The 26,086-nt window shown below is 49.0% G+C and overlaps 8 protein-coding genes across 15 annotated transcripts; 5 read left to right on the forward strand and 3 right to left on the reverse strand.

Moving 5' to 3' along the window:
• Nucleotides 1-197: 197 nt before the first annotated feature.
• FOXG_00473 (uncharacterized protein) lies at nt 198-1,420 on the reverse strand. Of its 2 annotated transcripts, XM_018376836.1 has the most exons (3): nt 895-1,420; nt 682-832; nt 198-606 (listed from the first exon to the last, which is right to left on the reverse strand). In XM_018376836.1, the coding sequence occupies exons 1-3, from the start codon at nt 930-932 to the stop codon at nt 532-534; spliced, it is 264 nt and encodes an 87-aa protein (XP_018232461.1). In that variant the 5' UTR covers nt 933-1,420; the 3' UTR covers nt 198-531. The 2 variants fall into 2 exon arrangements, with proteins under 2 accessions (XP_018232461.1, XP_018232462.1); XM_018376837.1 differs by lacking the exon at nt 198-606 and having other exon boundaries at nt 607-832; nt 895-1,375.
• Nucleotides 1,421-2,509: 1,089 nt separating this feature from the next.
• On the forward strand, nt 2,510-4,198 carry FOXG_00474 (uncharacterized protein). Its single transcript, XM_018376838.1, has 2 exons — nt 2,510-3,229; nt 3,279-4,198. Exons 1-2 carry the CDS (start codon nt 2,962-2,964, stop codon nt 3,800-3,802), a joined length of 792 nt encoding a protein of 263 aa, XP_018232463.1. The 5' UTR covers nt 2,510-2,961; the 3' UTR covers nt 3,803-4,198.
• Nucleotides 4,199-4,906: 708 nt separating this feature from the next.
• On the forward strand, nt 4,907-7,403 carry FOXG_00475 (uncharacterized protein). Its single transcript, XM_018376839.1, has 6 exons — nt 4,907-5,258; nt 5,327-5,444; nt 5,503-6,413; nt 6,465-6,708; nt 6,760-6,886; nt 6,932-7,403. The coding sequence occupies exons 1-6, from the start codon at nt 5,241-5,243 to the stop codon at nt 7,134-7,136; spliced, it is 1,623 nt and encodes a 540-aa protein (XP_018232464.1). The 5' UTR covers nt 4,907-5,240; the 3' UTR covers nt 7,137-7,403.
• A 347-nt stretch (nt 7,404-7,750) lies between these two features.
• On the forward strand, nt 7,751-11,987 carry FOXG_00476 (uncharacterized protein). The gene is made up of 2 exons (XM_018376840.1): nt 7,751-8,310; nt 8,395-11,987. The coding sequence occupies exons 1-2, from the start codon at nt 8,111-8,113 to the stop codon at nt 10,466-10,468; spliced, it is 2,274 nt and encodes a 757-aa protein (XP_018232465.1). The 5' UTR covers nt 7,751-8,110; the 3' UTR covers nt 10,469-11,987.
• Nucleotides 7,751-14,239, reverse strand: FOXG_00477 (uncharacterized protein). 2 transcript variants are annotated; one of them, XM_018376842.1, is made up of 5 exons: nt 14,153-14,239; nt 13,585-14,080; nt 13,016-13,523; nt 12,220-12,961; nt 10,633-12,170 (listed from the first exon to the last, which is right to left on the reverse strand). In XM_018376842.1, the coding sequence occupies exons 2-5, from the start codon at nt 13,807-13,809 to the stop codon at nt 10,835-10,837; spliced, it is 2,811 nt and encodes a 936-aa protein (XP_018232467.1). In that variant the 5' UTR covers nt 13,810-14,080; nt 14,153-14,239; the 3' UTR covers nt 10,633-10,834. The 2 variants fall into 2 exon arrangements, with proteins under 2 accessions (XP_018232466.1, XP_018232467.1); XM_018376841.1 differs by having other exon boundaries at nt 7,751-12,170; nt 13,585-14,239.
• A 934-nt stretch (nt 14,240-15,173) lies between these two features.
• FOXG_00478 (uncharacterized protein) lies at nt 15,174-19,420 on the forward strand. 5 transcript variants are annotated; one of them, XM_018376845.1, is made up of 8 exons: nt 15,174-15,507; nt 15,594-16,858; nt 16,916-16,935; nt 16,992-17,092; nt 17,148-17,378; nt 17,435-18,040; nt 18,100-18,947; nt 19,004-19,420. In XM_018376845.1, exons 2-8 carry the CDS (start codon nt 16,789-16,791, stop codon nt 19,024-19,026), a joined length of 1,899 nt encoding a protein of 632 aa, XP_018232470.1. In that variant the 5' UTR covers nt 15,174-15,507; nt 15,594-16,788; the 3' UTR covers nt 19,027-19,420. The 5 variants fall into 5 exon arrangements, with proteins under 5 accessions (XP_018232470.1, XP_018232469.1, XP_018232468.1 ...); XM_018376844.1 differs by having other exon boundaries at nt 15,174-16,858; XM_018376843.1 differs by having other exon boundaries at nt 15,174-16,858; nt 18,100-19,420.
• Nucleotides 19,421-21,227: 1,807 nt separating this feature from the next.
• Nucleotides 21,228-23,882, forward strand: FOXG_00479 (uncharacterized protein). 2 transcript variants are annotated; one of them, XM_018376848.1, is made up of 4 exons: nt 21,228-21,312; nt 21,366-22,174; nt 22,227-22,965; nt 23,021-23,882. In XM_018376848.1, exons 2-4 carry the CDS (start codon nt 21,796-21,798, stop codon nt 23,418-23,420), a joined length of 1,518 nt encoding a protein of 505 aa, XP_018232473.1. In that variant the 5' UTR covers nt 21,228-21,312; nt 21,366-21,795; the 3' UTR covers nt 23,421-23,882. The 2 variants fall into 2 exon arrangements, with proteins under 2 accessions (XP_018232473.1, XP_018232474.1); XM_018376849.1 differs by having other exon boundaries at nt 21,228-22,174; nt 23,021-23,762.
• A 100-nt stretch (nt 23,883-23,982) lies between these two features.
• FOXG_00480 (exoglucanase type C) lies at nt 23,983-25,919 on the reverse strand. Its single transcript, XM_018376850.1, has 3 exons — nt 25,249-25,919; nt 24,623-25,189; nt 23,983-24,554 (listed from the first exon to the last, which is right to left on the reverse strand). Exons 1-3 carry the CDS (start codon nt 25,855-25,857, stop codon nt 24,186-24,188), a joined length of 1,545 nt encoding a protein of 514 aa, XP_018232475.1. The 5' UTR covers nt 25,858-25,919; the 3' UTR covers nt 23,983-24,185.
• Nucleotides 25,920-26,086: the final 167 nt, after the last annotated feature.

The following is a 26,086-nucleotide window of genomic DNA, read 5'->3' on the forward strand; positions in this document are numbered from 1 at the left end:
CACCATCCGGACCGGCCCCACTGTGACGGCCCGTCGCCTAATCGTGGTGTCCGGCCGATGCTCCTGACCAGGGAATCCCATTGTTGTACGGAGTACGGATACATCGCGAGGCATCCGTTTCCCCTCCCACCTGCGCACTTACGGTTGGACACTTTTAGTTGATATACCGAAGCGGTGGTCATTCGAAAACAGCTTTAGTACAGCCAACCAAGCTTGAACATACGTAGCGCTGGCCGGGTCATTCAACATAGTAATATTATTTGAGCCACACAAGACAGTATGTTACATTGAAGGATGAATAGTAGGAAGAAAAACTTAATAAACCGTCTAAGCCAAAGAATATTCTGTAAATCGCGTGCCTTTGGACAGTATACGCGTCGTCTTGATCATCATCCCATGCTGATCTTCTCTTTTGCCCACGCAACTATAATGCTTGTCTTTCAAATACAATGCCATTCCAAACTCAAATCAATAAAAATCCCCAGAACGCCAGGTTCCGTGTCCTGCTCTGCTCGCTGATCGATAGTATTGTTACAGAGCGATCGCGCCTCGACGGCTTTCTCGGGTATGGAGGAATCCTTGGAAGCCACAAAAGACGAAGAAAGCCTATTGCTGTCAGCAAGATGCAAGATTGGGTTCGGGTTGCGGATGGCCAATCCGTTTGATCGTGGAAGGACGTACAACGTAGACGAGGACGGCGATGAAGATGGTGTCTGAAACTGCCTTGCCATCTTCGGGATCATCTACGCCACCCGTGAATTCTTCATGGTTGCTTCGATAGAGACCTGCGAGAGCGCTGAGAATAACAATGGCGAAAACGGAGAGAACGGTGCTGGAAGTTTCATGTTAGCATCATCATGATCAAACCAAAGCAGTTCAAAGGAATTGGCAAACCATGACCACGCGTTGAAGGCGCTGACGACGGGCTTCATGATGGGCGTATCTGGAAAGAGCTCAAGTATGGCTGGCCAATCGATGTATCGCTATGAGTGTGGTGGTGATGGATTGTTGTTTGCGACGTTGATACTAGGTAACTATAGCTCCGTTGCTGCTGGTGGTAATGCGTCAATGTGTCGCCGTTTAGCTCCTTTCCTGCCTCAGCAATAAGGCTGGGGAATGAGCCACAAGCACCGCCACATGTTGGATGCGCCACTGTATCACCAGAAACCCAGCTAGATCTTGACCAGGCAGGGACGGCTAGGTACGCCTTGAAATTTTTCGGTGTGTATTACCTTAGACTATCAGTGCAAGATGCATGTCTCAGTGTTTGTTCAGCTTTGTTTTTCCCCTAATTTGGTCTGATGCTGGCTACGCAGTTGAGCAGACAGTGCTAACCAAAATCTCCACAAATCAATGTTTAGATGCTGACTTACACGGATGGTCTAGGATGTGAACCTTGTGAAATCCGAAAGAATAGTTGACTGATCTTCCTCAAGCCGGAATCCGGGCTCGGAGAAGTGTAACATTGAAATTGAGATATTATCTTGGCTGACGAGAGGCAACCAGAATCATGGCGTGCAGTTGGAATATTCTGAAACCCGAGATACAACCAACCAGGTGTATGGTCTAGCCATGACCACTAAAACTGCGTAACTATTTCTCTGATTGTTCTTGATCACAGAGGTTAACTGAACTACTAATCTCGTGGTAATGTAGTTACGTAGTATATTAAATGGTGACTACATTGGAGCCTACCAAAAAGGTTGAGCCTCTAACTAGAATAACAGAAATGTATTGGTGTCTTAAGCGACCTTGGCATTTGAGCTCTGTGCTTCACGCTCCAATAGCTCCAGGCACACCTCTGCCCAGAGCTCAACACGAAACGAAACGAAACGAAACAAGACAAAACATGCAAGCGCCATGCTTATGATCGCCAAGCTGATGATCAAGAGAGTTACCACGGAGGGTTCCATTCCGTCAGATGACGGCCTTGTCAGAGACTTTAGATAAGTGGCCCTAATGAGGCAATACCAAGGCTCGGAAGTTGAGAGCATCTCATCAAAAGGAAATTTGTGATGCCATCATTACGCACTCGTTTTGCTTGTTGTGCAACAGCGACACAAACAGCAAGATCTCAAGCCAGGGCTTAGTAAAAATGGATGTTGCTTTTAGACGCCGTGTGAGGTTACGCAACCCTCCCTTGTTGCTTGTTGGCCGTCTGTCGCCTGTCAGCGATGCACCGACCCCAGCACCCTCCTGGCAAACACGGGGTTCCGTGTGCCGAAGAGCTTTCAAAGGGGCTTAAGCTGTCCGCTGGTGCCCCATGCTGTGCTTGGCCGTCATAGCCGTTGAATCAAAAGGTGAACAAACGCATGGCGTCGTGTCCGTTGAAACAAGCAAAGCCTAAGCCACGTCGCTCGTGAATACGGGCTGTCCCCTGTGACCACCAATCGTTGGACAGATCTCTCGGCACAGGGAGACTATTGCTTGCTACCGGGCCTAGAATGGATCGTCTCTCCCCCACGTTATTTGCTAGGCAATTCATTCATTGGGAATGGAGGTGAAGAGCCTCTTTTTGGTTGCTGGTTGCTGCACAAATTCATACCAGGCTTTGCCCAACACGGATTGGGAACTTTAGCATTTCCTCGTTTATGCGGCTTGTACTGAGAGCTGCTTACATTTTGACCAATCCATGTTCATTTATCCTCTAGGATTATCACCTAGTGATGGCGCTCTTGGCAAGCTTCAGCGCCCACGCTATATATAGCTTCGGCTGCCACTGCCACTGTCAATTTCACTGCCGTTCATCATCTCATCTCAACATAAGACTGGATCCGTTGATTCACTTTTGAGCCAGTCTCAGCACCTAAATAATTCTGTCGGGCCCTAGTGGTCATTTCGCTCGCTCGTATACTTTTAATATCGAGATCCTACTTCGCCTCGACGGTCTTTAGTCGCACCTGCTTGCCTTACACACAGCATTGCCTACATATATTGCACAGCTTTACCATCTCACTCAAGATGCGCACTCAAGCTATCGTGGCCGTCTTATTCTCGGCGCTTGCCGGACAGGTTATTGGCCAGGATGACCCTCACGATGCTCCCAGAGTCAACGACAACCCTATTGGTGTCAAATACAAGGCTACCCTTCCCAAGGAGCCTTTCTTCAAAGATGCCGCAATCGACGGCAATGTGAAGGGGTTTATCCAGGCTGAAGCTCCGAGTGATGGACACGGCGTCCAGTTCAAGGTCCAGTTCAGCAACCTTCCCAAGGAGGGAGGTCCCTTCAGTAATTCTTCGACTATCGCTCAACCAGACTGTAGCTGACTTTGCCATAGCATACCACATCCACGTTGAACCTGTTCCCGATAATGGCAACTGTACCGCCACTCTCGCCCATCTCGACCCTTTCGCTCGTGGCGAGGAGCCTCCCTGTGACCCTGAGAAACCTGCCTCTTGTCAGGTTGGAGACAACAGTGGAAAGCATGGAAAGATCACCAGCGACCCCTTCACAGCTGACTACATCGACTACTACGCCTCGACCAAGGAAGGTATCGGGGCCTACTTTGGCAACCGGTCCTTTGTTCTTCATTACGCCAACAAGACCCGTCTGACATGCGCCAACTTTGTTAACTTGAACCCGGGTGTTATCGACTCGAATTTCACTGCCCCAGCTTACCTCCCTACTCCGACTGAGACTGTCAACCCTGAGACGAACACTCCTACTCCATCAGGCACTGGCACTGGCGGCAAACCTATTTCTACTGAGACTAGCGTTGTTAGTCCCAACGGTGCCTCGTCTGCTACGCTCCCAATCAACCTTGCTCTGGCCGGTGTCTTTGCTCTCATTCTTGCGATGTGAGGGGGGTGAATGATGAAACTGGATTTGATGCGAGGGGCGATTTCAGTTCGTTGAGAATATTGAAAATTCTTGTCTGGAGGCAGATTGCTGTTCCCTTTAACAAAGCTTGCTTGATACGAGCTGCAGGGTGTTCTAGTTTGTTGACAAACAGACATAATAAAAGAATCCTATTTGAAACCTATCTTTATGGCTGTGGCGCATGTCCAAGTGAATATTAATGCAAATCGGCGGTTAGGGGTAACGGATTGGTGGCCAGTATTGTACGGCGCAGATGTGCTGGTTGTCACTGACCTTTGAATTACCTAAGTAGGTATGTAGGCATCTTATGGTAGCCAGTTGATAAATATCAAGGTACGTATAAGAAAATGCTGATCTAATTCTTGAATGGAAATCTCGGAAGCTCTCATTTCATTCACTTGAGTAGTTTGATGGAGACCTTTGTAAAAACTCCTTGACCTTTTGATTTAAGCTGCTCTAACTGTTATCAGCTGAATTCCTTGTGAGGAAGCTTGACACACTCGCGGGTAGCTGTACTTTTCCACCGAAGTTATCAATTTATGCGTCCAGGGCTTTCAAGAATCAACGACGAACCACTTTTCATGAGAAAGATGTGATAAGTGAGGCATTAATATCAATCTTAAGCACTGTTTCTTGTAGCTTCGTTGAGTAGTGCAATCAGTCGATTGCTATAGAAGATTCCGGATTCTATTACCCCCCTGCTCGCATCAAGACTGGGATTGCGCGCAACGTTTGGAGTGGATGCTGAGCAACCATGGATCTCCTGCATCTATTTTAGTGCACTTCTGCCCCCAAATCATCGTTCTCGAGGCCCGGCCCTAGCGCACGTAAGAATCACTAGAGCTGACCAGCCAAGCCTAAGGATTTTAGCTGCATCCATCTCTTCTTTCAGCTGGAACTCAGGCTGCTCAGCTCATCAACATGGAAAGCAACAGTCAACATTCAAGCAAGGTTCAAGGTTCTCAACTTTTGAGAAGTCAAGCAGCCCTTGGCTAAAGTCTCTTCAAACCCTTGTTACTGCAATCAGCATTGCTTCCTTGATTTGGCCTTGGGTAGCTGACTAGTATTCACTTCGGGAATGTTCTATCACATGGAAAGGGTCAAAAAGAGAAACTGCCCTAGCTTGGACATGCAGATACAGATGCAGGCCAAGCCGAGGAACCGGGCTGATCTGATCAGAGTTGTGTCATATATTGATTCTGGTTGGTGAGTGGCTGTGAGCCAGGTGGTGATTTATCCCCGGATATCCCTTGACCATGGTTCCTTGCTTGCAAAGTCAATTAAAGTACTTGTTAACCGATCTCGATGGTCCTTATCGTTGAAGATTTGTTTATCTTCCGAGACTGTCTCATCTTCCGTCAATACTCGGGGAAGTCTTTCTCCCTTCCCAAACACAGCTGCTTGTCCATCAACTGCCTCCATGTCCCCCTCAGTCATGGTACGTCAGCTTTGTAATCCAGAGCCACCAATCTGTCTATCTTGAAAGGAGACTGACTACATGCTCAGGTAGACACAAATACAGCGCTCGAACAGCGTTCAGAGCGAGATATACGTTCCCCAGACATGGAATACAACTTATCGGTCGAGGATTTTCGAGAATATGAGTATCCTAACATGGTACAAGGTGTGCCAGTCTCACTCCTTGGTTCTTCATCCCCAGATCCGCTGACGCTTGCTTACAGGGGCTTATCTTGATCATGGAGGAGCTACCATATATGCGCGATCACTTATAACCGGCTTCTCCCAAGCAATGATTGGTAACCTCTGGGGTAATCCGCACTCAGAGAATCTCCCGGCAAAGTTGTCAGGTGATATGATTGATAATATTCGTGCAAAAGCTCTTGATTTCCTTGGTGCTGATCCAAAGTATTTCGACCTGGTCTTCGTCGCCAATGCTACGGCTGCTATCAAGCTCGTTGCTGACGCGTTTCGGGACATCGGAGAGAAGACCCCTACCAAGGGTTTCTGGTATGGATGTCACAAAGAAGCCCACACGAGTATTATCGGGGTTCGCGCACTTACGTCTGGGGACTATCATTGTTTCGAAGATGATGAGAGTGTTGAAGAATGGATCTCGCGGCCTTTCAGCTGCCAGTCCCGGAGAGGAAAATCGACCAGTCTGGGCTTGTTCGCATATCCAGGCCAGTCCAATCTTAGTGGACGCCGGTTACCACAGGACTGGTCGAAAAGAATACGGCAACACCCTCAACTTCGAAATGTCTATACCCTTTTCGATGCTGCAGCTCTCGCTATGACTAGCTCCCTCAGCTCCCTTTTCCACGATCCGATGGATGCACCCGACTTCACTTGCCTTTCGTTTTACAAGATATTTGGCTTCCCTGATTTGGGAGCCTTGGTTGTCAGGCGGGCATCCGGACATATACTGAACCTGAGGAGATACTTTGGCGGAGGAACAATTGCTCAGTTATCCCCCTCAAAAGACTCCCGGGTTATGAAGAAAGTTCCCGGGCTGGGGGATCTGCATAAAATATGGGATATACATGAAGGTGTCGAGGATGGCACACTGCCATTTCACAGTATCTTGGCGCTTGGAGTCGCCATCGATACACACCTAAGGCTTTATGGCTCAATGGTGAGTTGTCATGACACTTTAAAATTGGGATTAACTGACGGTTGGTCGCAGGATATGATATCTCGTCATTGCTGTTATCTCGCTCGCTACTTATATGAACGTCTTGTGGATCTGAAGCACCGAAACGGATCTCCATTGATCGAGCTATATGTTGATAGCCCATTCATGTATGGCGACCCTTCACTTCAAGGGCCAACTTTTGCCTTCAACATTATGAAAGAGGATGGTTCATATATCCCCTGGACGGAGGTAGAGAGGCTTGCCAATAGCGCTGGAGTATACATACGAGCAGGAGGTAAGGACATCATCTGGATTCATGTTAACACTGCTGACGATTATGCTTCAGGCGTTTGCTGCCCTGGTGGTGTCGCTAAAGCCTTGGACTATGAGGACTGGGAATGGGACAGAATCTTCTCAAGCGGACACGCCTGTGGATCGAGTGAGATGGCAGTCATACATAATAAGCCAACAGGGTATGTTTCACCATAATCATCAAATTCATCGACTGACAGGAGCAGAATCGTTCGCGCGAGTCTCGGTCCCATGACGACGAAGCGAGATATACAGGCCTTCATATCATTTCTTTCCAACGAGTTCAGCACAAAAAGCGCACCAATACCACGATTGCTTGGAACAGCAAAGGATTTGCCGCTACGGGAGAAGTTCCCCTATCTTACATCCGAAAAGGAGTTTAGTGAGCGCGACCTTGTTTATGAGCATTGAAATATGTGGTGGAAGGGGTTGATGTTTATTTGAATTTGTATGAGGAGTGAACTGAAGAGTTCGGTGTGCATCAAAGGAGCTTTGTGTGAAATTGGTGTGGTTTGTGTCTTTGTCGACATAAGCCGCTGGGGATAGGTCTCATATGGGAATATCTATACTCACCTACACCTTCATCACTTCCTAATCTACCTAAGTTAATGCTTTTATATTTCCTTGAGATAATAAAAAAAACGTATCTCGGGTCATGCTGAGTCAATTATCCAACAGTCACAGAATTGCAGAGACGTTCCGTCTTTGTACATGCTTCGAATTCTGTCTTCATCTTCTCGCCAGGGACAATACATTCACGGAACAAGGGCTTTTAAAGAAAAGACGATCAGACAAGACCTAAAAGATCTCTGAGCATGACCTTTCGTGACAAAGACAGCCCAACGATGACATTTAAGTACTGGTACACTTGTAAGAGATATCAGATCCATATTTTCAATTTGACAAACACCTTACTAAGGAAAGGCAGCTTCCATTCCAGGTTGCTGCCGGTTACCTTACCCTTCGCTTATCGTTGAAAAGCACCTTCCTCAGCAACTTCGCAGCACTCTGCCTTCACGTGATTTGCATCATATCCAAACCACCTTACTTTACTACAGAAAAAGACGACGATTGCCTGCGTTCGAGCACAATAGCAGTCCGACCATTTTATTGTTTTTGGACCACAAAATTCTTAAGAGCTCTCTCTCTCTCCCAGCCAACATCAATATAGTAGAAATTTCTTAGCTTTTTCATCTCGTCCCTCATGCAATCGTCGCAACTAGATTCTTTACACTTACCCCACGTCTTCGATACCAGAATACACCCTTTATCGATCTACGCATTGCGGTCTGCGATCAAGCCGGTTCGGGGGTCTCCAGATTTTATACCAGCGCACAAGGCATCTGCTCGCACTTTTCGCCTACGCCGCTATTTCAGTACAAAAAATGGCGAAGAAAAAAGGCAACCAGACTCCTGGTGGTGAGGGGCAGAATGCGACCCTGGACAACGCTTCGCAAACGCATCCACAAACCTCAAATACTATGGATACAAACGGAGGGAGTCAAAAGAAGAAACCAAAGACGTCGAAAGAAGGTTCTTCTTCCTCGTCTTCGTCTTTCCAGACACTTAACATTTGCCGGAACAAGTAGGTTTGGTTATGCGCCGCTGATTTTCTTGCAAAGTGGCCATTTGCGATCCATTCGATTACGGCGTTGACGCTCTACCTTAGGCATTGGCGATACATATCCTCTTTCCACGGTCCTTGGCTCCAAATGCCTATCGAAATCCTCGAAACAATTGCCAACATCAACTACAATACCCCCCGGCCGTGTCCTATTGACCCTGCCGTCCTCTATGACCTACTGAAGATTCGCCGTCTCGTCGACGAAGCCACCAATCTCGCCGTGAGAGCTGCTAGTGATATTGCCTCACCCGTGTTGACTAACGTGCATGGTGGACTACCCGGCGCATCTTCTATGTCTGTGTTGGGAATGACAGGGCCAGGACATGGGACAAGGTTGAGCCGCGAGCGCAAGTTTCGGATGAGGGAGCAGGCAAGCCAGAAGCTTAGCCGTGCATACCATCTAGATGAAATTGCTTGCAGCGTTGCAACAATGCAGGGTGCTTCACCGATTGATGAGATTGGGGCGCTGGTGCTGTTGCGTAACCCACAGGATCAAGATGCCAAATATGTACATTTCTTTCATGAGAAAATACCCTCCCGCCAGTTGGCAGAGTCTACTAGTCTTCAGCCCTTGACAGACATCATATCCGAGAGGCCCAACGAGGGTGAAGCTCTCCGAACGCGTGCAATCGTCAAAACTTTCAAGGAGGATTTCGAAGGTGCGGCTCATGACTTGACAGTCGCCCTCACAGTGTGTCGAATACATCAGCAACCCAATCGACTCAGTGGCAACGAACTCGAGTCCCAGTATGCACATCGAGGCAGACGATGGCGTCAAGACATCACCCCATCTGAGAAAGATCAACCGAGTAGTTTAGAATCTCAGCTGTTATTCCTTCGTGGCGCGGCGTATCTATCACTGGCATGTCAGTATGTCGAAGGTGGCATCCCAACAAGTCAGAGCCAGAGTGGGCATGCCGATTCGCACAGCCCAGACGAGGCCTTTGATCCAGAAGTCAGTAGCCGCAAGTCGCCAGAGATTGAAGAAAAGTCTCTCCGTGAACAGGCCGAAGCGCGGAAGCTTGTCAAGAAGTACGCAAAGTGGGCGCTTCGAGACCTCCTCACCTTTATGTCACATTTCGAGTACGCGCCCAATTTACCATCCTCCATCGCAAAGGACTTTAATGATCGAGTTAATTCCTCCGCAAAAGGCACCCGCCATCCTCGCCCTTCTGAGGCCACATACTCTCTCGAGCCACATACCACTTACGCCATTTCGGAACTCTTCGCCGCCGTCCCCCCTTCAGACCTCCCTCCATATCCTAACCAAGAGGTGAAAAACTCCAATGGGAAAACACAGCCATCCGATATGCCCCAGACATGCGAATGGTCGACGTACCACCCCCTTATGGCCGACGCCCTTCACTCCCTCCTCCTTTGTCACTGCCTCACCCAAACTTCGGCCAAGGAGCTTCAACGCCACACCTACATGGCGGCAAGACTGATCCGTCTCGCCGATGGCTATCCGGTCTTCCAACCTAGTCGCTCTGCTGCTCGGTCTGACTGGGTTGAAATTCTCCGCCGCGCCGACGATAACTGGCTACAGCTCAGCGCCTCTTGGGAGACCTTATGCATACCTGCGCCCCTCCCGTTCTTATACGATACCCTCCCCCAGGATGTCTCAAAGATGCACATCGGTGCTTCTCGTAAGGAAGCTGCTGCCGCCGCCGCATCTCTAATCAATGGTGGATCCGACAACGCTAGACCAGCCGTACTGAGTCCGGCAGACAAGCGTCGACAGCGCAAGCGGGAACACGACCAGCGAGTCTACGAAGCCCTCAATGATGAACGAGTCTGTGATGATGCCACCTTCCGTGCATCCATTGAGGCTAGAGAGAAGCGTGATGAGAAAGAACGTGCTGCAACTGCCGCTGCTGCCAACGGCTCTTCATCCAATGCCACATCTACTAACAATTCAGGTCTCAAGGGATGGTCTGACGACGATAGCAAGGACTACCCCCTTTGCAGTGTGAGGGCTAGCCTTATCGCACAGTGGGTGCAGAAAGCACCCATCGTCACAGGTACCACGCGACGCAAGAAGCGTACCAAGAAGACTGTCAGCAGGGCAGCCTCACTAGCTGGCCTTCCAGAGAAGAGGAACCTTGAAGATGGAAAATAAACTATGCCGCCATAACGACCATTTGCTAACCCCGTATTTCTTTGGTTGCCATTTTTGGCCACTCAGTTGGTGTGTCGCCTGCCCCCATTTGCGGGAACCTTATATGATGAAGAGTAAGCTTGATATCCGAAAGATAATATTTCGTGGACTTCACTAAGTGATCTCGGGACGGGACTTTTCATGACAAATGCGTTTCATACAGTATAAATCAAGACTTGAAACAAGTGCAGGTCTATCATTCAAGCGTCCTTCCGCAGACAATGTCTAATGCTTTATAACCAAGAAACGCCGTCCATGCTTACATATCCTGTGAAACCAATCCATTACCTCAATTCATTCTATCCTATCTCATATTTAGCAATAATCTTAATACCACCTGTTGTTAGATATGTTTCCCCCGTTGAGGAACGCATCAATGTCTCCCATACCCTCGGTCTCAAGCACATTCATCAACTCAAGCTGCTGTGACTGTGTAAGGCTACCTTGCCGAGCAAAACCATAGTCAAACTGAGGAGGAGGGACATTCCCGCCTTGAATGTTCTGCAACCCAAGACCAGAGCCTGACATATCGCCATAGTTCCCAGGATTCGCCATGGAATCGTTGAAAAAACTGTTGCTCATATTGTTAAAAGCGTACGGGGAAATAAATGGTGCAGGCGGCGAGAACCAATCGCCAATACCGCTTGGGGTTGGTAGAGGCCTTTGGGTAGGTGCAGCCTGTGGGTTTTGGGGTACAACAAACGTGGGCCCACGTTGAGATTGTTCAATCTTGATAGGAGGGGACATGTTTGTCTGCACGGGCACCAGGGGAGCTCCAGCTGGCGAGGCATGCTGCATAATAGGTGTAGGATGGGCTGTCAGGGTGTTTGAGGGCGATAAAGTATTACTAGGGGTTGGTGTTGCCATATTGCCGGTCGGGATGCTATCAGGAGGAGTTGGCAATTGCTCTGACATGTGATCCGGAGGCGATGTTATATGTTGCTCAGGGGTTGTGGTAGCTGGTGGTGTTGGGTCATCCATCATGTTCTCGCCGGGCTGCATAAAGTCGGGTGGGAAGTATGAGAATCTTCGCCCCGTAGGTTCATTGCTCGCAGGGTTGAAGAAGATGGAGTTAGACCTGAAGCTCGGCTGAGGTGGAGGAAAGTTGGGATCGAAGGCGTAAGCATTCATGGCCTCTGGTGGTGAGTTGAATACATGATTGAACTGAGGTGGGTTCTGATAAGGGGCTTGGACTTGTTGAAGGTTCTGGAAGGCTTCGGGCGAGTTAGGGTCCGCGAAGGAAGGGGGCGTGGTGAAGAAGCCGGCTGCCTGTCCCGTCATTGGGCGTTCATCATAGCCTTGTAAACAAGCTTTCGAGAAGATGGAGTAAAGTTGTGAGGCGGATGCAGTCCCCGGCCATCTTTCCGTACAACGATCCAAAACCTCCATAGAAGTCTGAACGAGGGTTTCAACCTCATGACGGGGATGCGCTCGGCGCACCTCTGGATACGAAACAGTCCATAAGAGTGTGTTGAGGGACATGTTCACGGTCAGAAGGAAAACCCATGTGAGATCTGCGCCACTTCCCATCTGCTTAGCATTGAGCTGGATGATATACGCTGCGCTCTCATAACAAATCGCAGCGGCGCGAGGTGATGGCTTTGGAATCTGCGGAGAAGGTCTATACATGAATATCCTCATCTGATGATACCTGCCGGTGAACCTATCGAATCGCATTAGACATGAGAGCAATAGCATGGAGGGGGACATACCAAGGCTTGCACCAATCGGGGCTTGTAGGTGATGCATCTAGCCATTCTTTGTTCATCTTCTCAATTCTTGCAAACCAAGGGTGCGAGTCGTTCTTTGGTTCTTCCTTCTTCTTCTCATACAAAGCCCTTCGGATCTCGGCCTGGCACATTCTCATTCTGTAGAAATGAATAGCAACAAGTTTACGCTCACTGGGAGGGCCAGGCTGGATGCCCTGGTCAGTGATATTGTCGTCGTCGACTGCTGCGAAGAATTCGACGTCTAGTCGGTCGTCGCCTGTCGCAAAACTGTTGGGCCTACCCATACTGTGCGCCAAGCCATATTCCATCGCGGCCACAGTCCAGATAATCCGCCTCCTCATATCGATTGTTTTGGCATCCAAGTTGTACCCTGTAGAAATAGTCTTTTCGCTGGCGAGTCCTTCTTGCTGGCATATTCTAGCGGCCAGGCCGATCACATAGTAGATCGGCGTCCTTGTAGGGGTGAGAAGCGAATATTCTCCGAGAAGCACAAGGCATTGCAATGTCTTGAGATCCTTGGGGCGGACGACGTCTTCGAATAATTGCATTGCTGCCAAGTAGTAGCTGTCTGCCAAACCAGCATATTGCGTGTCAAGCTTTTGTAAGCTGATGGCTACAAGCATTCTGACAATAAAAAGCCGATAGGGATCAGTGTCGCCATTGTAGACCGCATCTAGATCCTGTAGAAGATCTTTTTCGTGCAGAACAGGCCAGAAGAGTTGAGCTTTTATAAGTTAGCATTCCCAATGGAGTAGTCCAAAATAGGATTGAGATTTACCTTTCTGGTTAAAGATCTCCAGTAACTTATCTGCAACAGCTCTTGTGGGCAAACTTTCGGCTGGATGCTGGCTAATCATGGGGTAACTCTTTCTCCTTGCCGAAGGCCCCGTCATTTGTATAGACTGCATACGAGCTTGTCTGGCGCGGACGCTGGGGATGAGATCGGAGATGCGTTTGGAATCAGTGTATCTTTTCGCTTGCTCCATAAGAAGACGTGTCATTGCGATACCGCTACTGGGTCCTAGGTATCGAGGGGTCTCATCGCCACCATTCAGCCGAACCATTCCGCCGGGCCGTACCATATCTTCATTACTTGTAGGGTACTCATTTTCGTCGTCGGTATATTGGCTAAGCTCCGCCTCGAGTTGCCTGACTTTGTCCTGTAGCCTAATAACATAATGCCTGTTGATCTTGCGACCTTTGGCTGCATCAAGGTATTCGCAAGTCGATCCGGATCTTTCACATGGCAAACAGCGGGGCAAAGTTGGATCGCATCGAGTTTTCCTCTACATAGGAATACATTAGCATGTAGCTCAGATTATCGAGTTGCACCAAGAGGATAAGTACCTGTCGGCAACGGCAGCAAGCTGTCAGAGTGTGGGCAATGCGGTGACTCGAGCCGTCGCCATCCGAAGTTTCGTCAGTCTGCTGTACAGGTTTCCTGAAAGCCGGCGGAGGTGGCGGCTGCTGCTGGAACTGGACCATGTGGTGTTGAGGGTGACCCATGAAGACGGGATTCTGGCGGGGAGCAACTTGGCCGAAGCCTTGCCGGAAGATATCTGCCGGGTCCATTGGATGTATCGGCGCAATCGCCTATGAGGTAGGATGAACTTGGTCGCGCGCAGGCATCCGATGCCGAGATTATCGATATCGAGAGGCCGATGCGCTGAGAGGCACGGTTACGCACGCACACGGGGAATAGAAACAAAGCAAACAGGGCGCAGGGACGCCTTGAACCAAAACGATGACGATAGATTCTAGCTCCTGGATCAGAGCAGGCGTTTATGGATAATCCGTGATGGTAAGGGATGTATACGCTGATGGCAACATCACCGCTGGTTGACTGGATAATATTGGTCAGACGATTGTGTTGTGGGAGTGTTTGGTAGAGGACACAGGCAAAGTGATTGTGTACCTAGGTATGGATGTACGCCAAAGCAGGTCAGTTCTTGGACGACGCGGAAACGAGGGGCAAGGCAACAGGTCGATGGGCAAGTTAGTTGTTGTTGATTGGCTGCTTGACTCTCGCGACGCCCAAGCGTCCAGGGCAAGCGAGGTTGCAATAGCGGGGAAACTGTTCGAGGTCGATGCTCACTAACAAGACCCTGAGAAATTTGAAGCCTCCACTGGGAGTTGAAGTGGCACAGAAGGCTGGGCGGGTCAGGTATGTCAACGCATCACCAATGCCTTAGTAAGTTGACCTAGAGAATTAGGGCCTTTGGTGAAAATTAAGAGATAATAGCTAGCTAGAATAGACATCAACACCAATCTTTTGCTGGTCTAAACCGCCGGACCATAGTTCATTTGCTTGGATCCGCTAGAAGGATAAGGTTTGCAGGTTTCTTGATGAGTACCAGATGTCACGAGCTGTTTGACAGCTCGGCGCAACATATTGGCTGAGTGATGAATGTTTCAGCATTCAGGAAACCTGCCCCAGATAAGGTGGACGAAAATTGACTTTACCTCGACAGGACTAGTCTTAGCTTCTATTAGTGCAGATCCTTGAATGACAGGTGCTGAATTGTGATGAATTTTATTGTTCGGTCAGCCCGCTCTGGGTCCTTCAACGTTGATTCCAGGGCATGCATTTCGCGTGGATCATGTGGCCGAGAAGCCATATACGACATTCGATGGCGCGCGTGTCAGCAATGACATGTCGCGCAAATATGTTCAGGAAGTCCCTCACAACACAACACGTAAAGGACCCATATACGATTCCCTGTTGTAGATTCAGGCATCTGCCGTAATCTGATAGAGCCCACTCCAGCTTTGTCCAACCATCGTGCTACATCGTGTTATTTTATGGGTCGCGGAACTTGAGCTCGATACTCAAGTACCGTGCGGAATTGATTCTTCTCCAGCCGGACGTGCAACCGGGCGAATAGTTATGCATGCATGGTTTCTTCTGTTTTCATCTGCCATGGACGTCTTGCTCACGAGACCCGCTACTACAGGTATCTTACTTAGCCTCGAAGTCTGTTCGCGCCTCTATCGGTTGATAAATAAGCTACAAAACCTTGCCATCCTGCCATCCCACGTTCAATATCTGATACTCTGTTTTGTGTCGATATAAAACTCAACCTTACCCGCTACTCAGTCGCGTTTACAGACTGTAACTCAGTCGTTAATGTTATAGTATTTACTTGTCGCAAGTCCAAGCATGAGAGTTTCAATCGAAGTAGAGAAACTTATAGCTCTAAAAACAACAGACGTTGGCATGTCATGATGAGGTCGAAGGGAGCTACGATTGCACAGTATTCTGCAGGTCAAGTACGTACACAGACACATTGAATATTCGGCAGGTATTTAAAGTATAGCATTGAACTGACGTGCATCGGGGAAATGAATCCGGTCAGTCCGTCTGAGATTCGTCGTATCCTAAATTCGCCCTGGTTCTATAACTCTGCATTTCGGTGGCTCAACACGGCATAAGACAGCATATGATAGAGTTCGGAACTTTTGTACACAGGGAAATTTGTTAGCGGGAATTGGCATATTAGATATTGAAGCTTCGGGGAGTCATTGATCACCGACCCTCAATTTTGTTCTGAGGTTGATGAATAGAGTTTACAATCATGAACCGAGGTGGTTGTTCTACTGACGCCCGCCTGGGATGAGCTCACCTGCCAATAACAACTGAACTGTCCGTACTGTCATGGAGGCTCGCCTGATCTTTTTTCTTCCTACACTCATGTCGCTGACATTCTTGATACGCAATAACAACAACCATTATCACCGTCAGAAATAGCAACGCTCTTCAATACTAAAACTGCCCATCACAGACCATATAATAGTACCTGTACCTCTTGCTAATCGTCATTTGTGCCGCTGTATAACCGCACTACGCCATCTATCCACCCACATTTGTTGCCCCGCCCCGCTCGACAACTCGAGGGACACGAGTCGACTTGATGAGACAACAGCACTTTATTATCTTTATTGTCGCCAAAACTACATTGCCATGTTTTGCGGTTGAGATGCCACTTCCCTCCCGTCATCATCTCAGCTTGTCCTTTTCAGAAACTTAGAGAGAGGTCTGAAACCCCAATACAACGCGTTATCGACGCATCGAGTTCTTTAAGTCCATTCCTGGATGATTGTCCCGCAACCGTCCACTCAGAAGAACTAGCCAACGACGCCACGGAACAGTGGATTGACTGCCTGCACAAGACCGCGCCCATTTCCCACGCCCCTTTCTGATTGCGCTTCACGTTGTGGTCAGGCTCCTTGAGATTCTTCAAGTCAACTACAATCCCTTCGTATTACCGGAGTCAACGGCTTAGATCACAGGTCAATCCACTGACTCTTGTTCACTGACTTCTGGAACCGACCTGGTCCTCGTGGTCTTAATTGTCCCGCTTCCGAGTGGAGAAATTTGACGACACTCGAACGAACTGTTACCCCAGACCTCACCCATCAACTACTATCTCCAGTCAAGCTCTATTCGTTACGCTTATTGTAGTTGGTTGCACGGACACTCCGCAATATCAGTCCTTCAGGACTTTTCTCGTCGATACCTTGTGCTAGGTCGGCATCTACAGGCTTAACAACATGCCACGTCCGAGTTTCTCTCACAACCCGCTTTTGAGGGTGTCAAGGCCAGTGTCCGCTTGCTCTCGGTGTAAGTAGTGAGACTATATTCGAGGGGCCATGTTTGCTGACTGACTTCGTGTATAAGGCCGCGCTGCCAAGGTCAAGGTAAAAACAACTAGCTTGCCGCTCATATGTTGCGGACAGAGGCTAATATCATATAGTGTGATGGCAAACTGCCAGCTTGTACAGCCTGCGAAAAGGCTGGTCGTTCAAATGAGTGTTCAGCGGCAAACGACCAGTTCGCTCGAGGCAAGGAGAGAAGGTTGGTCGATAACTTGGTCGTTGAGAGTGCGAGCCGATCTAATTCTTGTGCTCAGTTACGTGGCGGCCTTGGAATTACGCATAGAAAAGCTTGAAAAACGGCTTCAGTTTGCAAAATCACGCAAGGCATCCGTTGCGCTCCATGATACGGATGCATCGGCCTTTAATGTGCAACAGATGGACCGTAGAGACTCTCTTGCGCTCATCCGCGCCGCTATACATCGCAAAGCGGCGCAAAAGCGGGAGACTTCTGATGTCAACTCTCTTGTATCCGACTTTGGCTTTCTGTAAGTACTCAACAGCAAGTTAAGTCCTTGGTTTTGGTGCTAATATGCCTCGATAGTTCTGTCAATGCAACAACGCGAGACTTTGAACCTATATCAACAAACATGACGTTTGCTAGACTAGTCTTGGCGGCAACAACGAACGATGCCCTTCCAGAGTCTGACCAAGCCCGCTTACCTCCGAGACAAACTGCCCATGTGCTGGTCCAGCATTACATGGACAATGTCTATTCGTTGTTCCCCTGCTTTTCGGAAACCTCACTTTTAACCGCTCTTGACGACATATATCAAGAAGATACCCGGACTATCAAAGACTCGGACTATTGGATGGTGTACATGGTCCTTGCCATTGGCTCTACAGTCCAAAGCAAACGTAGCCAAGATACACACTATCTTACTGGCCTCGAGTATGCGTCAAGAGCTATGAATCATGCTGATGGTGCTCTCACTCCTGGATACGTAACACAAATCCAGTCGCTTCTTCTTTTGACGCAATATGCCATGTTGGACCCTGCCCACTTCGATAGCTGGCATTTGATAGGTTTCACAGCTCGTGCGATAGTTGACCTAGGTTTTCACCAAGACCCTCCTTTGTCTTCTGTCCCTGACAAAGCTTCTCTGGACATGCGACGCAAAATCTTTTACTGCGTCTATGCTCTTGATCGGCAAGTCTCTATAACCCTTTCTTTGTGAACAAGCCCGCACCTGCTAACCTACACTTTAGTGCCATCAGTATGGTCCATGCGCGAACATTTTCGTTTACTGATGATACTGTTAATGTCGCCTTTCCTCAGGCGTCTAATAACGGGAGAAAGAGTTCTGTGTCAGGTCCCATCACCGGTCCCCAACCCGCAGACCCTGCTCTGCTGCTCTTTCAACTCCGGCGAGCGCAATCCCATTGGTATCAGGAGTTGTATCAATCAGGTTCGGTCCCTCTGCAGGATCCAATCTCCTATATTTGGAAAATGTGTCTTGATATGCGCGAATGGCAAGACACTCTGCCGACAAATCTGGCCCCTGAAATCCGACAATTGTTCGACCAGGAGCTGAGGTATAGCTACGTCTACTGTATTGCGCCCTCGGCCAGGGCACCCAGCATCACCGACTATAACCGTATTCTGATTTTTGAGCACTCGATGGCCTACCTTGACACTGTCCATGAGATAGCACATGGTGCACAAAATTCCGGATTCTATACATACCATGATGTGTTGAGGGTCTATTTTATGGCGAATCAGTTCCTCGCGGTTCTAAGGGATGCGGAAGATATGCTTCTTTCGGGAATGCCGGTTCCGATTCCAATTTCTCGCCCGGGTGCTGCACCTGCCCCTCCTCTCCCAAGACGATTGCAACCCCAAGGAATGAATGGAGAGGATAACCTTGATCGCAGCTTGAGGTGTCTCGATAAGGTCTCACAGACATTAGATACCTACGGAGACCGTTGGGCAGATGCCTCGACCTGGAGAGAAAGTTTTAGTATGATATCCCAGGAAATGGTGGACCGACTTTCAAGGCGAAAGCAAATACGTGATACTGCTAGAGAACAATATCAATTACAGTATCAGGGCAGAGGTATACCACCCCAAACTCAGGCTGGTTTTTAAATACAAAGCTCACAGCAATTCAAGGAGATGCCATGGGGAGGAGTTGATATTACACAAATGTTCCACGGTGGCAACTCCTGATAATATATCCCAGAATCGGGCTTTGGAAGATGATGGAAGAAACATTCGTCATGCTTAACTCCAAGCACGCTCTAGGGCCAAGGCTCTTAGGTTAGGTTTAGGGTAGAGTTAAAGCCTAACTTACTGGTGCTCCGAGATGCAGTGTATTATATCTGGTTCAATGTGTAAATGAGGAGCTGGAGTCTGCAATTTCACTGATGTAGGTTGGCCAAACCGCATTAGCACTTGACTCGAAGTTATAAAGAAGGAAGTTGGGTATAGGCATACTCATGAACATTAAGGTTCAAACAATTCCAAAGTGACACATAATCCCAATCCTTATTTATGTCTTTGTAAGGCTATGCAATAGGTTAGACCAGAGGTTCCGACTTTGTAATACTCTCGGTGTCCGTTGGGCAGCCGTGTACAGGGTGAAACCTATCGCTGGCATGAATCCAGACTCAATTGCTATGAAGATGATATCAAATCAGGATGATTCATGGTATGTGAGTTTCATTGACAGGATTGAATAGGTAGTCTGCCTATTTTAGAAAGGCAATGCCTTCTGTGACTCTACGACTAGGACCTAACAATCAGACCATCGACTAGACCCTCGACTAGACCCTCGACTAGACCCCCGTGAAGCAACCTATTGGCTAAAGTTAGGGAAGTATGATGAACACCACTGCATCGATTCGAATTTAGCCGAAAGCAATTGTGCATTGTTTAGTGTATGAATGATGGGGATAGGCGCAAAGTTTGGGGGTGATAATGCTGTAATTCGGAGTTGGAATGATGAAGTTGAGACAGAAATATAGTAATCTCTATCAGTTAGCAATCGACCGACCCCGCCGAACATAGGAGTAGCGTGATTTGGTTTTATGTTGAATGTACTTCCGCGAGAGAGTCAGTTAGCGTTAACTGTGCTGCTGTCAAGGAGAGGGAAACTGTGAAGAATAGCTACTAGGTACTCTACAAAAGGCTAAACACTTGCGAGGTAGAATACTACGTTGTTGTTACACAAAGGAAGCATCGGTCTGTTGTCAGTGGCGCTTGGGACCCTGGGTTAATCGTACTTGGCATTGAGATTCATGGTGTGGTGTGTTGTTGTCGTCTAAGCGGTATGGTCAAGATGCAATATGACAACTTGTAAGAGGGTGTAAGATCGGGCTGAATAAGGGGTCGATATCTTGGCAAGAGCTGGAGCTGGAGCTGGAGCTGGAGCTATTTGGTTCAGTTTTGGAGTCAATCAAGTCATGCCGCGCCTTGACCAGGTCTACTACATCCATGAGGTCGCTGTCAAGTTGGAGGACCCTTGAGTCTTACGTTTTGGGGTTACCTTGCTCTCTATGCTGTTCAGATAGACTCAACTGTCAAAGATATAGATGATGTGGCGCCATCAGGCTCAGTTACTAATTGTAGCATATCGCAGCATAGATAGAATACCAACGATCACGGAGTAATCACTTCCCAATAGCCGCTTATCTTTGTTTGTTTTCTCCCCGAGATTCTTCTCCATATCCAAGGTAAATCCAATGCGGGGAAGAGATCCAGGAAAACGAGAAGCGGTCTACTCCGCACGGGTGAATCGTGGAGGTGGAGGCATGGAGCTTGGCTTAGAACGGGTCTAGCACGGGCAGAGTTAAATTTTGACTATCTCGACGGAGGAATCATTTCCTTAGATATTCCACCAATCGTAGCTTTTGATGCCCTGCCATCTGGCCACGCGGTACGGCCACCATCAGCCGCAAAAAGACATTCCCCCATTCTCCACTCCCCCAAGGAAGCCAATTCCAAAGAGAGTCGAGGTCTAAGAGAAAGCCAGGAAGAAATTGCTCCAACAGGCGTTAAGCATGCCACCCAAAACTGACAGAGGCGCCGAGCCGGTGGAGGGCATGACAGGGGTTAGCGACCTGGGCAGACGGAACTCGGCACGGCACAGTAGCATCACAAGTCTAATTAAGGGAGTCTTCTTTTGATACATTGGACTGAATTCTATTCTTTAGACTCATGGTAAATGAATCGTGGGGGAATAGGATGCAACTTTGGGGGTTCCGATCTTGAGCTAAGTCGTTCAATAGTTGCGGGGGTTTGAACTTTGAAGGCTCAACGATGGGATGATGGGATCCGACTCGGTGCTAGAAAAGTGGAAACAACAATAATTAAGCGAATTCTCAACGTTCGATAAGAGGGATGGATACATACATGGAATCGATATACATGCTCGACTGCCTTATCGTCAAGTACCAGGGGTCGAGTTACGAGCGTGAATGGTGGGTGTGAATGCTGTCTCTTCTACTGAATAGTCAAGTTAAAATTTCAGGAGGCAGCAAGAACAACAGAAAGAAAGTCAGGCCATTCAAATTGAGACATCAGATTTAACACACAATTAGAGGCTTATGGATGGTGGGGAAGGTGCGTCCGTCCGTAAACCATCCATAGGTAGCCGCAACGCAAACCGCAACCGCATCCTGGGGTTGGGTCTGGGGTTAACCTAGGAAAGACATAGTCTGGGGTCTGGGGGCAAGAAAGACGGCTCTAGCCTCTGGGGGTCCCTTCCTCGTCTCGAAGATAAAAAGATAGCAAGGGAAGCATCATCTTCACTCCTTGTCTCCTCTGTTCTTCGTCCCACTATCCTCATTCTCTTCTCTGCCTCTTTTTGAGATCGACCTTTCTCATTCTTGAGTCATATAATCGGCAACTCTAGATAAAAGACACCCGAAAAAAAGAAAGGCTCAGGACCAAACACCGCCAACATGCCCAGCAAGACCAGAGTCTACAACTGGTTCATTGCCATGGTAGCTGCGTCTTGTATGACGCTCTACGGCTTTGACTCCAGTGTTTTCAATGCTCTCCAGGCCTCGGAGAACTGGCTGAACTGGTTCAATCTCGACCTCAAGAATGACAGTTACACTGTCGGTCTCATCAACACCTGCTACACCATCGGTGCTATCGTTAGTGGTTTCTTCATCGGTGGCCCCCTGGCTGATTGGCTCGGTCGACGTGCCGGTATGGGTATTGGTTGCTTCATCACCATCATCGCCGCTATCATCCAGGCTTTTGCCCCTAAGGGAAAGCTTGGTGTCTTCATTCTCGGCCGTGTCCTCATCGGTATTGGTCAGGGCACCGCTCTCAGTAAGTTATATACTTTCACCAGCTCCTGTGACTGGTCACTGACTTCCTTCAGCTGCTGGCCCTGTTTACATCGGTGAAGTCTCCCCCCCTGAGATTCGAGGTCAGGTTATGACCTTCTGGCAACTCTTCTACTCGGTCGGTGCCTTTATTGCCTACTGGATCAACTTCGCCTGTGGCAAGAACCGAGAGAAGCTCGGCGAGTGGGATTGGCGCATGGTTGTTATCTTCCAGGTCCTCGTTCCCATCTTGGTTATCATCCTGCTCCCATTCCAGCCAGAGTCTCCCCGTTTCCTTATCAAGAAGGGCAAGATCGACGATGCCCGGTCCGCCCTTCGAAGTATCCGTGACACTGAGGAGGAGGTTGAGGATGAGGTCCTGGCTATCCAGGCTGCTATCGAGTACGAGAAGGAGGCCATCAGCCCTGGATACCGTGCCCTTTTCAAGGACCCCTCTATCAGGAAGCGCTTCGGTATTGCAGTTGTCCTCAACGTCGGCCAGCAGCTCACCGGCCAGGGTACCCTCAACACCTACTCCACTTCCATTTACAAGCAAGTCTGGACCTCGACTGAAAAGATCAACCTCATCAACGCTTTGTGGGCCACCATGGGTATTCTATTCACTTTGAACGCTGTATGGACCGCCGATCGCTTTGGTCGCCGATGGCTCTTCATGGTCGGTGCCGCGGGTATGGCCCTCTGCATGTTGATTGTTCCCGTCATTGGCCTCGCTACTCCCACCCCCAAGACCGAGCCCACTGCTATTGGCATTGTTGTCATGCTCTACCTCTTCATGTGAGTTTTCTTGGTTCTTCGCCTTTCTTGAACGCACACTAACATATACCTACAGCTTCTTCTACAAGCCTTCATGGGGTGCCGGTGTCTGGATGTGGACCAGTGAGGTCTTCTCCGCCAACGTCCGAACCCAGGCTGTCGGTATGGCCTCTCAGTGCCAGAATGTGGCCAACACCATTTTCCAACAGTTCTTCCCAACATTCCTCGCCAAGACTGGCCTCAAGTGCCTCTTCTTCTTCTTTGCCGTCAATATCCTGCTCTGCGTTTTCGTGTTTTTCTTTGTCCCTGAAACCAAGGGTATCTCCCTTGAGCACATGGATACTGTTTTCGGTGGTGCCGATCACACTGAGAAGGGTGCTCAGATGCTCGGCGTTGACGCTGCTCAGCATCAGACCCAGGAGTTCAAGGACGGGGCTGAGATTCAGCAGAGTGAGAAGAAGCGCGAGTCTGTTTAAATCTACTGTAATTGATGGGGGATTTGAGTTAGGATAATTCTGCATCTCGGAATTCGAGATGCGGGAGGCAATCGTTTTAGCCGTGTATCTACCTAGACATACGTGTTGATATAAGGATACATTGAAATATGGAGACATTATTGTGATCCCCAGGAAAAGTCCAGTACCCAGAAAGTGGCACGTCCAATCCAGATCGTGTAGTAGGATATTAGCTGACAGACATCATATCATGAAGTTGACACTGGGGAGTTTTGTCTTCGCATTGGGCTCGAAGCTTCTTTTAACTCAACAGCCTTATCCATACCTTAGAGTCGGTGTTCGCAACACCGATATTATCTCCAAGATCTTGGTCTCCTATGTTGTTCCCACATCATCTTGACGACAGGATTGGCATGCCTTTCTTGGCCACATCGTTTCTTGTCAAGAACTGGATGCAAACGGGCGTTCCAGAAAGCCATAGATTATCTTGGAGAGATATTCGGTAGAACAGCTACTTATATAGAAATTTCAAAGCGAGTCGAGTAAGAGATAGGTTGATAACGACAGTTGTAACTATTTTCTACCGATGTATATAATAATAGGGGCAAAGGTCGCTTTTTATTGCGCGAGACAAACGAAGGGCAAAAGAAGAGCACAGAGTACTCGGAAAACTGAAAGCCAACCCCTGTCCTCCCACATCAAGTTCATCTCATCCACACACTTCTCCTTGATCGTCCACTCATCACATCGTTTCTCAATCTCATGCTAGATAGCTCGGCAGCCCCTTTACTGGCACTGGGAGTAGAAGTCGTTGATCTTCTTGCAGGTGAAAGGAGACTTGCAGGTCGTGGGGCCGCTGTAGTTCTGGCCACCGCACTGTCCCCATTGGTCGACGCTGCCGGCAGGGGGGTTGGTGGGAGTGGAAGAACCAGTGGTGCTGCTGCTGGCAGGGGGGTTGGGGGTGGTGCCGTCGCTCTTGTAGGTGCTTCCGATGGGACCGAACTTGATGTTGGAGAAGGAAACCTTGGAGTTGGGGACATCTCGCTCAAGGTCGGAGGGCTTGCCAGAGGTGATAGCGCAAGAACCTCGTTGAGATCCAACCTTGGTAGAGTCGGTTGGGTAGGTAGAGTCGAGCCAGAGCATGTTGGAGTGGTGCTATAGAGAAAAGTCAGTATGTGTTGTTCCTATTTCAGGTATGAATGGGGGGGTTGCGTTAGACTTACGTCGTGCCAGAGAGACATAACAAGAACCATGGGGGCAGAGAGAGCATCGCTCATGCCGTTCCAGCCACCCTTCTTAGTGAAGTCATCGATATCGCCAAAGACGCTCTTCTGCTTGGAGCAGAAGTCAGAGGTGAGAGAGCTACCGGGGTTGCCTGCAATCTTGGACTCAGAGTTGGCAATGACCTTGCCGTTCTGGACGTACAGACGGGTGATCTCAGAAAGACGTCCGTTGCTACCCTTGTGGAACTGAGTGACAACAGTCATCTTCTTGGTGGTGTCGATGTTGAAGTTGGATCCAGGACCGTAGAAGGTCTTGTTGCCCTGGCGGTAGGCGTTGAAATCACAACCGTCGGCATCGCAAGTACCGCCATATCGGTCACTAGAGTAGGTTCCACCACAAGAGTCGCCAGTGCAAGAGTGCTGTGTGAGCTTGGTGCAAGGATGAGGAGTGAAGGCGGTGGAGATGGAGTTGGCCTCCCAGATATCCATCTCGGGGCAGCAGGTGCCCAGATTACCAACACCAGCGTTGACATCACTGGCAGAGGGCTTCCAGCCTTCAGAGTTGGCCTTAAATACTGGTTAGCGTCTGTCTCAAACCTGCAATCGTACTCTAGGTTAATACTTACAACTCCGTTGATGAACTTGACATCACGAGGGCACTGGGCATCACAGTAGCCAGTTCCGTACTTGGCTCCGGCCTTGTTTCCGGAGTACTTGGCCTTGCCACCATCCTCGTCCATGCTGACGAAGTAGAGGGCACCGTTCAGACCGCAGCCGATACCAGAGACATCGACATCAAAGGTGAACTCGTTGCCCAGAAGCTGGAACATCTGGTAGGTGTTCTCGTTCTCCATGAGGTAGGTTCGGCTGCCGATGTTCTTGCTGTAGGGACCGTTGGTGACGAATCCAAGACTGAGCTGGTTGCCGCTGGAGGTGATTCCGTAGGTACCAGCATAGTCGGCGCCATCAAGACAGCACTTGTCGGCGCAGGTCTTGCCATCAGGGCAGATGGAGGTGTCCCACTTGTTTCCGGTGTAACAGTTGGTAGACCCAGAAGTCTGGTGAGTCCATCGCCAGTTGGCATCAATAACAACGGAGCCCTTGACATCGCTGCAGCCGCTGGATGTACACTTGGACCAGGTCAAGGCAGGCTTGGTCTCGGTGTTCAAAGAGCAGACCTGTTGAGCCCGAGCAGCGGCAATAAGAGCCGAGGCGGTTGCGACGATGCGATACATTGTGAAGTGAAGCTAGACCGTTGGATAGATGAGACTGAGTTGACTGAAGAAGTTGTGATGAGTGATGAGTGGTGAGTTTGATTTGGATTGGGAAACCGAGCTTGTTATATACTCGTAAACAAGAAGATCTGGAACTTAGAAGATCGTCCCCTTCACCCATGTCCAAATTTGAAAGAAAGGAGTGATCAACATCAAGAGAAGCCGCCATACCGATGAGGCTCCATTTTCA

Source organism: Fusarium oxysporum, chromosome 1 (genome assembly GCF_000149955.1).
Source record: "Fusarium oxysporum f. sp. lycopersici 4287 chromosome 1, whole genome shotgun sequence".
Lineage (NCBI taxonomy): Eukaryota > Fungi > Ascomycota > Sordariomycetes > Hypocreales > Nectriaceae > Fusarium > Fusarium oxysporum.

Coding starts and splice junctions, on each gene's coding strand:
- FOXG_00476 (XM_018376840.1), top strand. CDS start 8,111: ATGGCGAAGAAAAAAGGCAACCAGACTCCTGGTGGTGAGGGGCAGAAT. Junction 8,311..8,394: donor CTTAACATTTGCCGGAACAA/GTAGGTTTGGTT, acceptor GCTCTACCTTAG/GCATTGGCGATACATATCCT.
- FOXG_00477 (XM_018376841.1), bottom strand. CDS start 13,809: ATGGACCCGGCAGATATCTTCCGGCAAGGCTTCGGCCAAGTTGCTCCC. Junction 13,524..13,584: donor CTTGCTGCCGTTGCCGACAG/GTACTTATCCTC, acceptor ATTCCTATGTAG/AGGAAAACTCGATGCGATCC. Junction 12,171..12,219: donor CCCGATTGGTGCAAGCCTTG/GTATGTCCCCCT, acceptor GCGATTCGATAG/GTTCACCGGCAGGTATCATC.
- FOXG_00478 (XM_018376843.1), top strand. CDS start 16,789: ATGCCACGTCCGAGTTTCTCTCACAACCCGCTTTTGAGGGTGTCAAGG. Junction 16,859..16,915: donor AGTGTCCGCTTGCTCTCGGT/GTAAGTAGTGAG, acceptor TTCGTGTATAAG/GCCGCGCTGCCAAGGTCAAG. Junction 18,041..18,099: donor TGCGTCTATGCTCTTGATCG/GCAAGTCTCTAT, acceptor CCTACACTTTAG/TGCCATCAGTATGGTCCATG.
- FOXG_00480 (XM_018376850.1), bottom strand. CDS start 25,857: ATGTATCGCATCGTCGCAACCGCCTCGGCTCTTATTGCCGCTGCTCGG. Junction 25,190..25,248: donor TCAAGTTCATCAACGGAGTT/GTAAGTATTAAC, acceptor CCAGTATTTAAG/GCCAACTCTGAAGGCTGGAA. Junction 24,555..24,622: donor TTATGTCTCTCTGGCACGAC/GTAAGTCTAACG, acceptor TTTTCTCTATAG/CACCACTCCAACATGCTCTG.
- FOXG_00473 (XM_018376836.1), bottom strand. CDS start 932: ATGAAGCCCGTCGTCAGCGCCTTCAACGCGTGGTCATG. Junction 833..894: donor GCCTTCAACGCGTGGTCATG/GTTTGCCAATTC, acceptor TGAAACTTCCAG/CACCGTTCTCTCCGTTTTCG. Junction 607..681: donor TCGCCGTCCTCGTCTACGTT/GTACGTCCTTCC, acceptor TGACAGCAATAG/GCTTTCTTCGTCTTTTGTGG.
- FOXG_00479 (XM_018376848.1), top strand. CDS start 21,796: ATGCCCAGCAAGACCAGAGTCTACAACTGGTTCATTGCCATGGTAGCT. Junction 22,175..22,226: donor TGGTCAGGGCACCGCTCTCA/GTAAGTTATATA, acceptor GACTTCCTTCAG/CTGCTGGCCCTGTTTACATC. Junction 22,966..23,020: donor GTCATGCTCTACCTCTTCAT/GTGAGTTTTCTT, acceptor ATATACCTACAG/CTTCTTCTACAAGCCTTCAT.
- FOXG_00474 (XM_018376838.1), top strand. CDS start 2,962: ATGCGCACTCAAGCTATCGTGGCCGTCTTATTCTCGGCGCTTGCCGGA. Junction 3,230..3,278: donor CAAGGAGGGAGGTCCCTTCA/GTAATTCTTCGA, acceptor ACTTTGCCATAG/CATACCACATCCACGTTGAA.
- FOXG_00475 (XM_018376839.1), top strand. Junction 5,445..5,502: donor GTATCCTAACATGGTACAAG/GTGTGCCAGTCT, acceptor GCTTGCTTACAG/GGGCTTATCTTGATCATGGA. Junction 6,709..6,759: donor AGTATACATACGAGCAGGAG/GTAAGGACATCA, acceptor ATTATGCTTCAG/GCGTTTGCTGCCCTGGTGGT.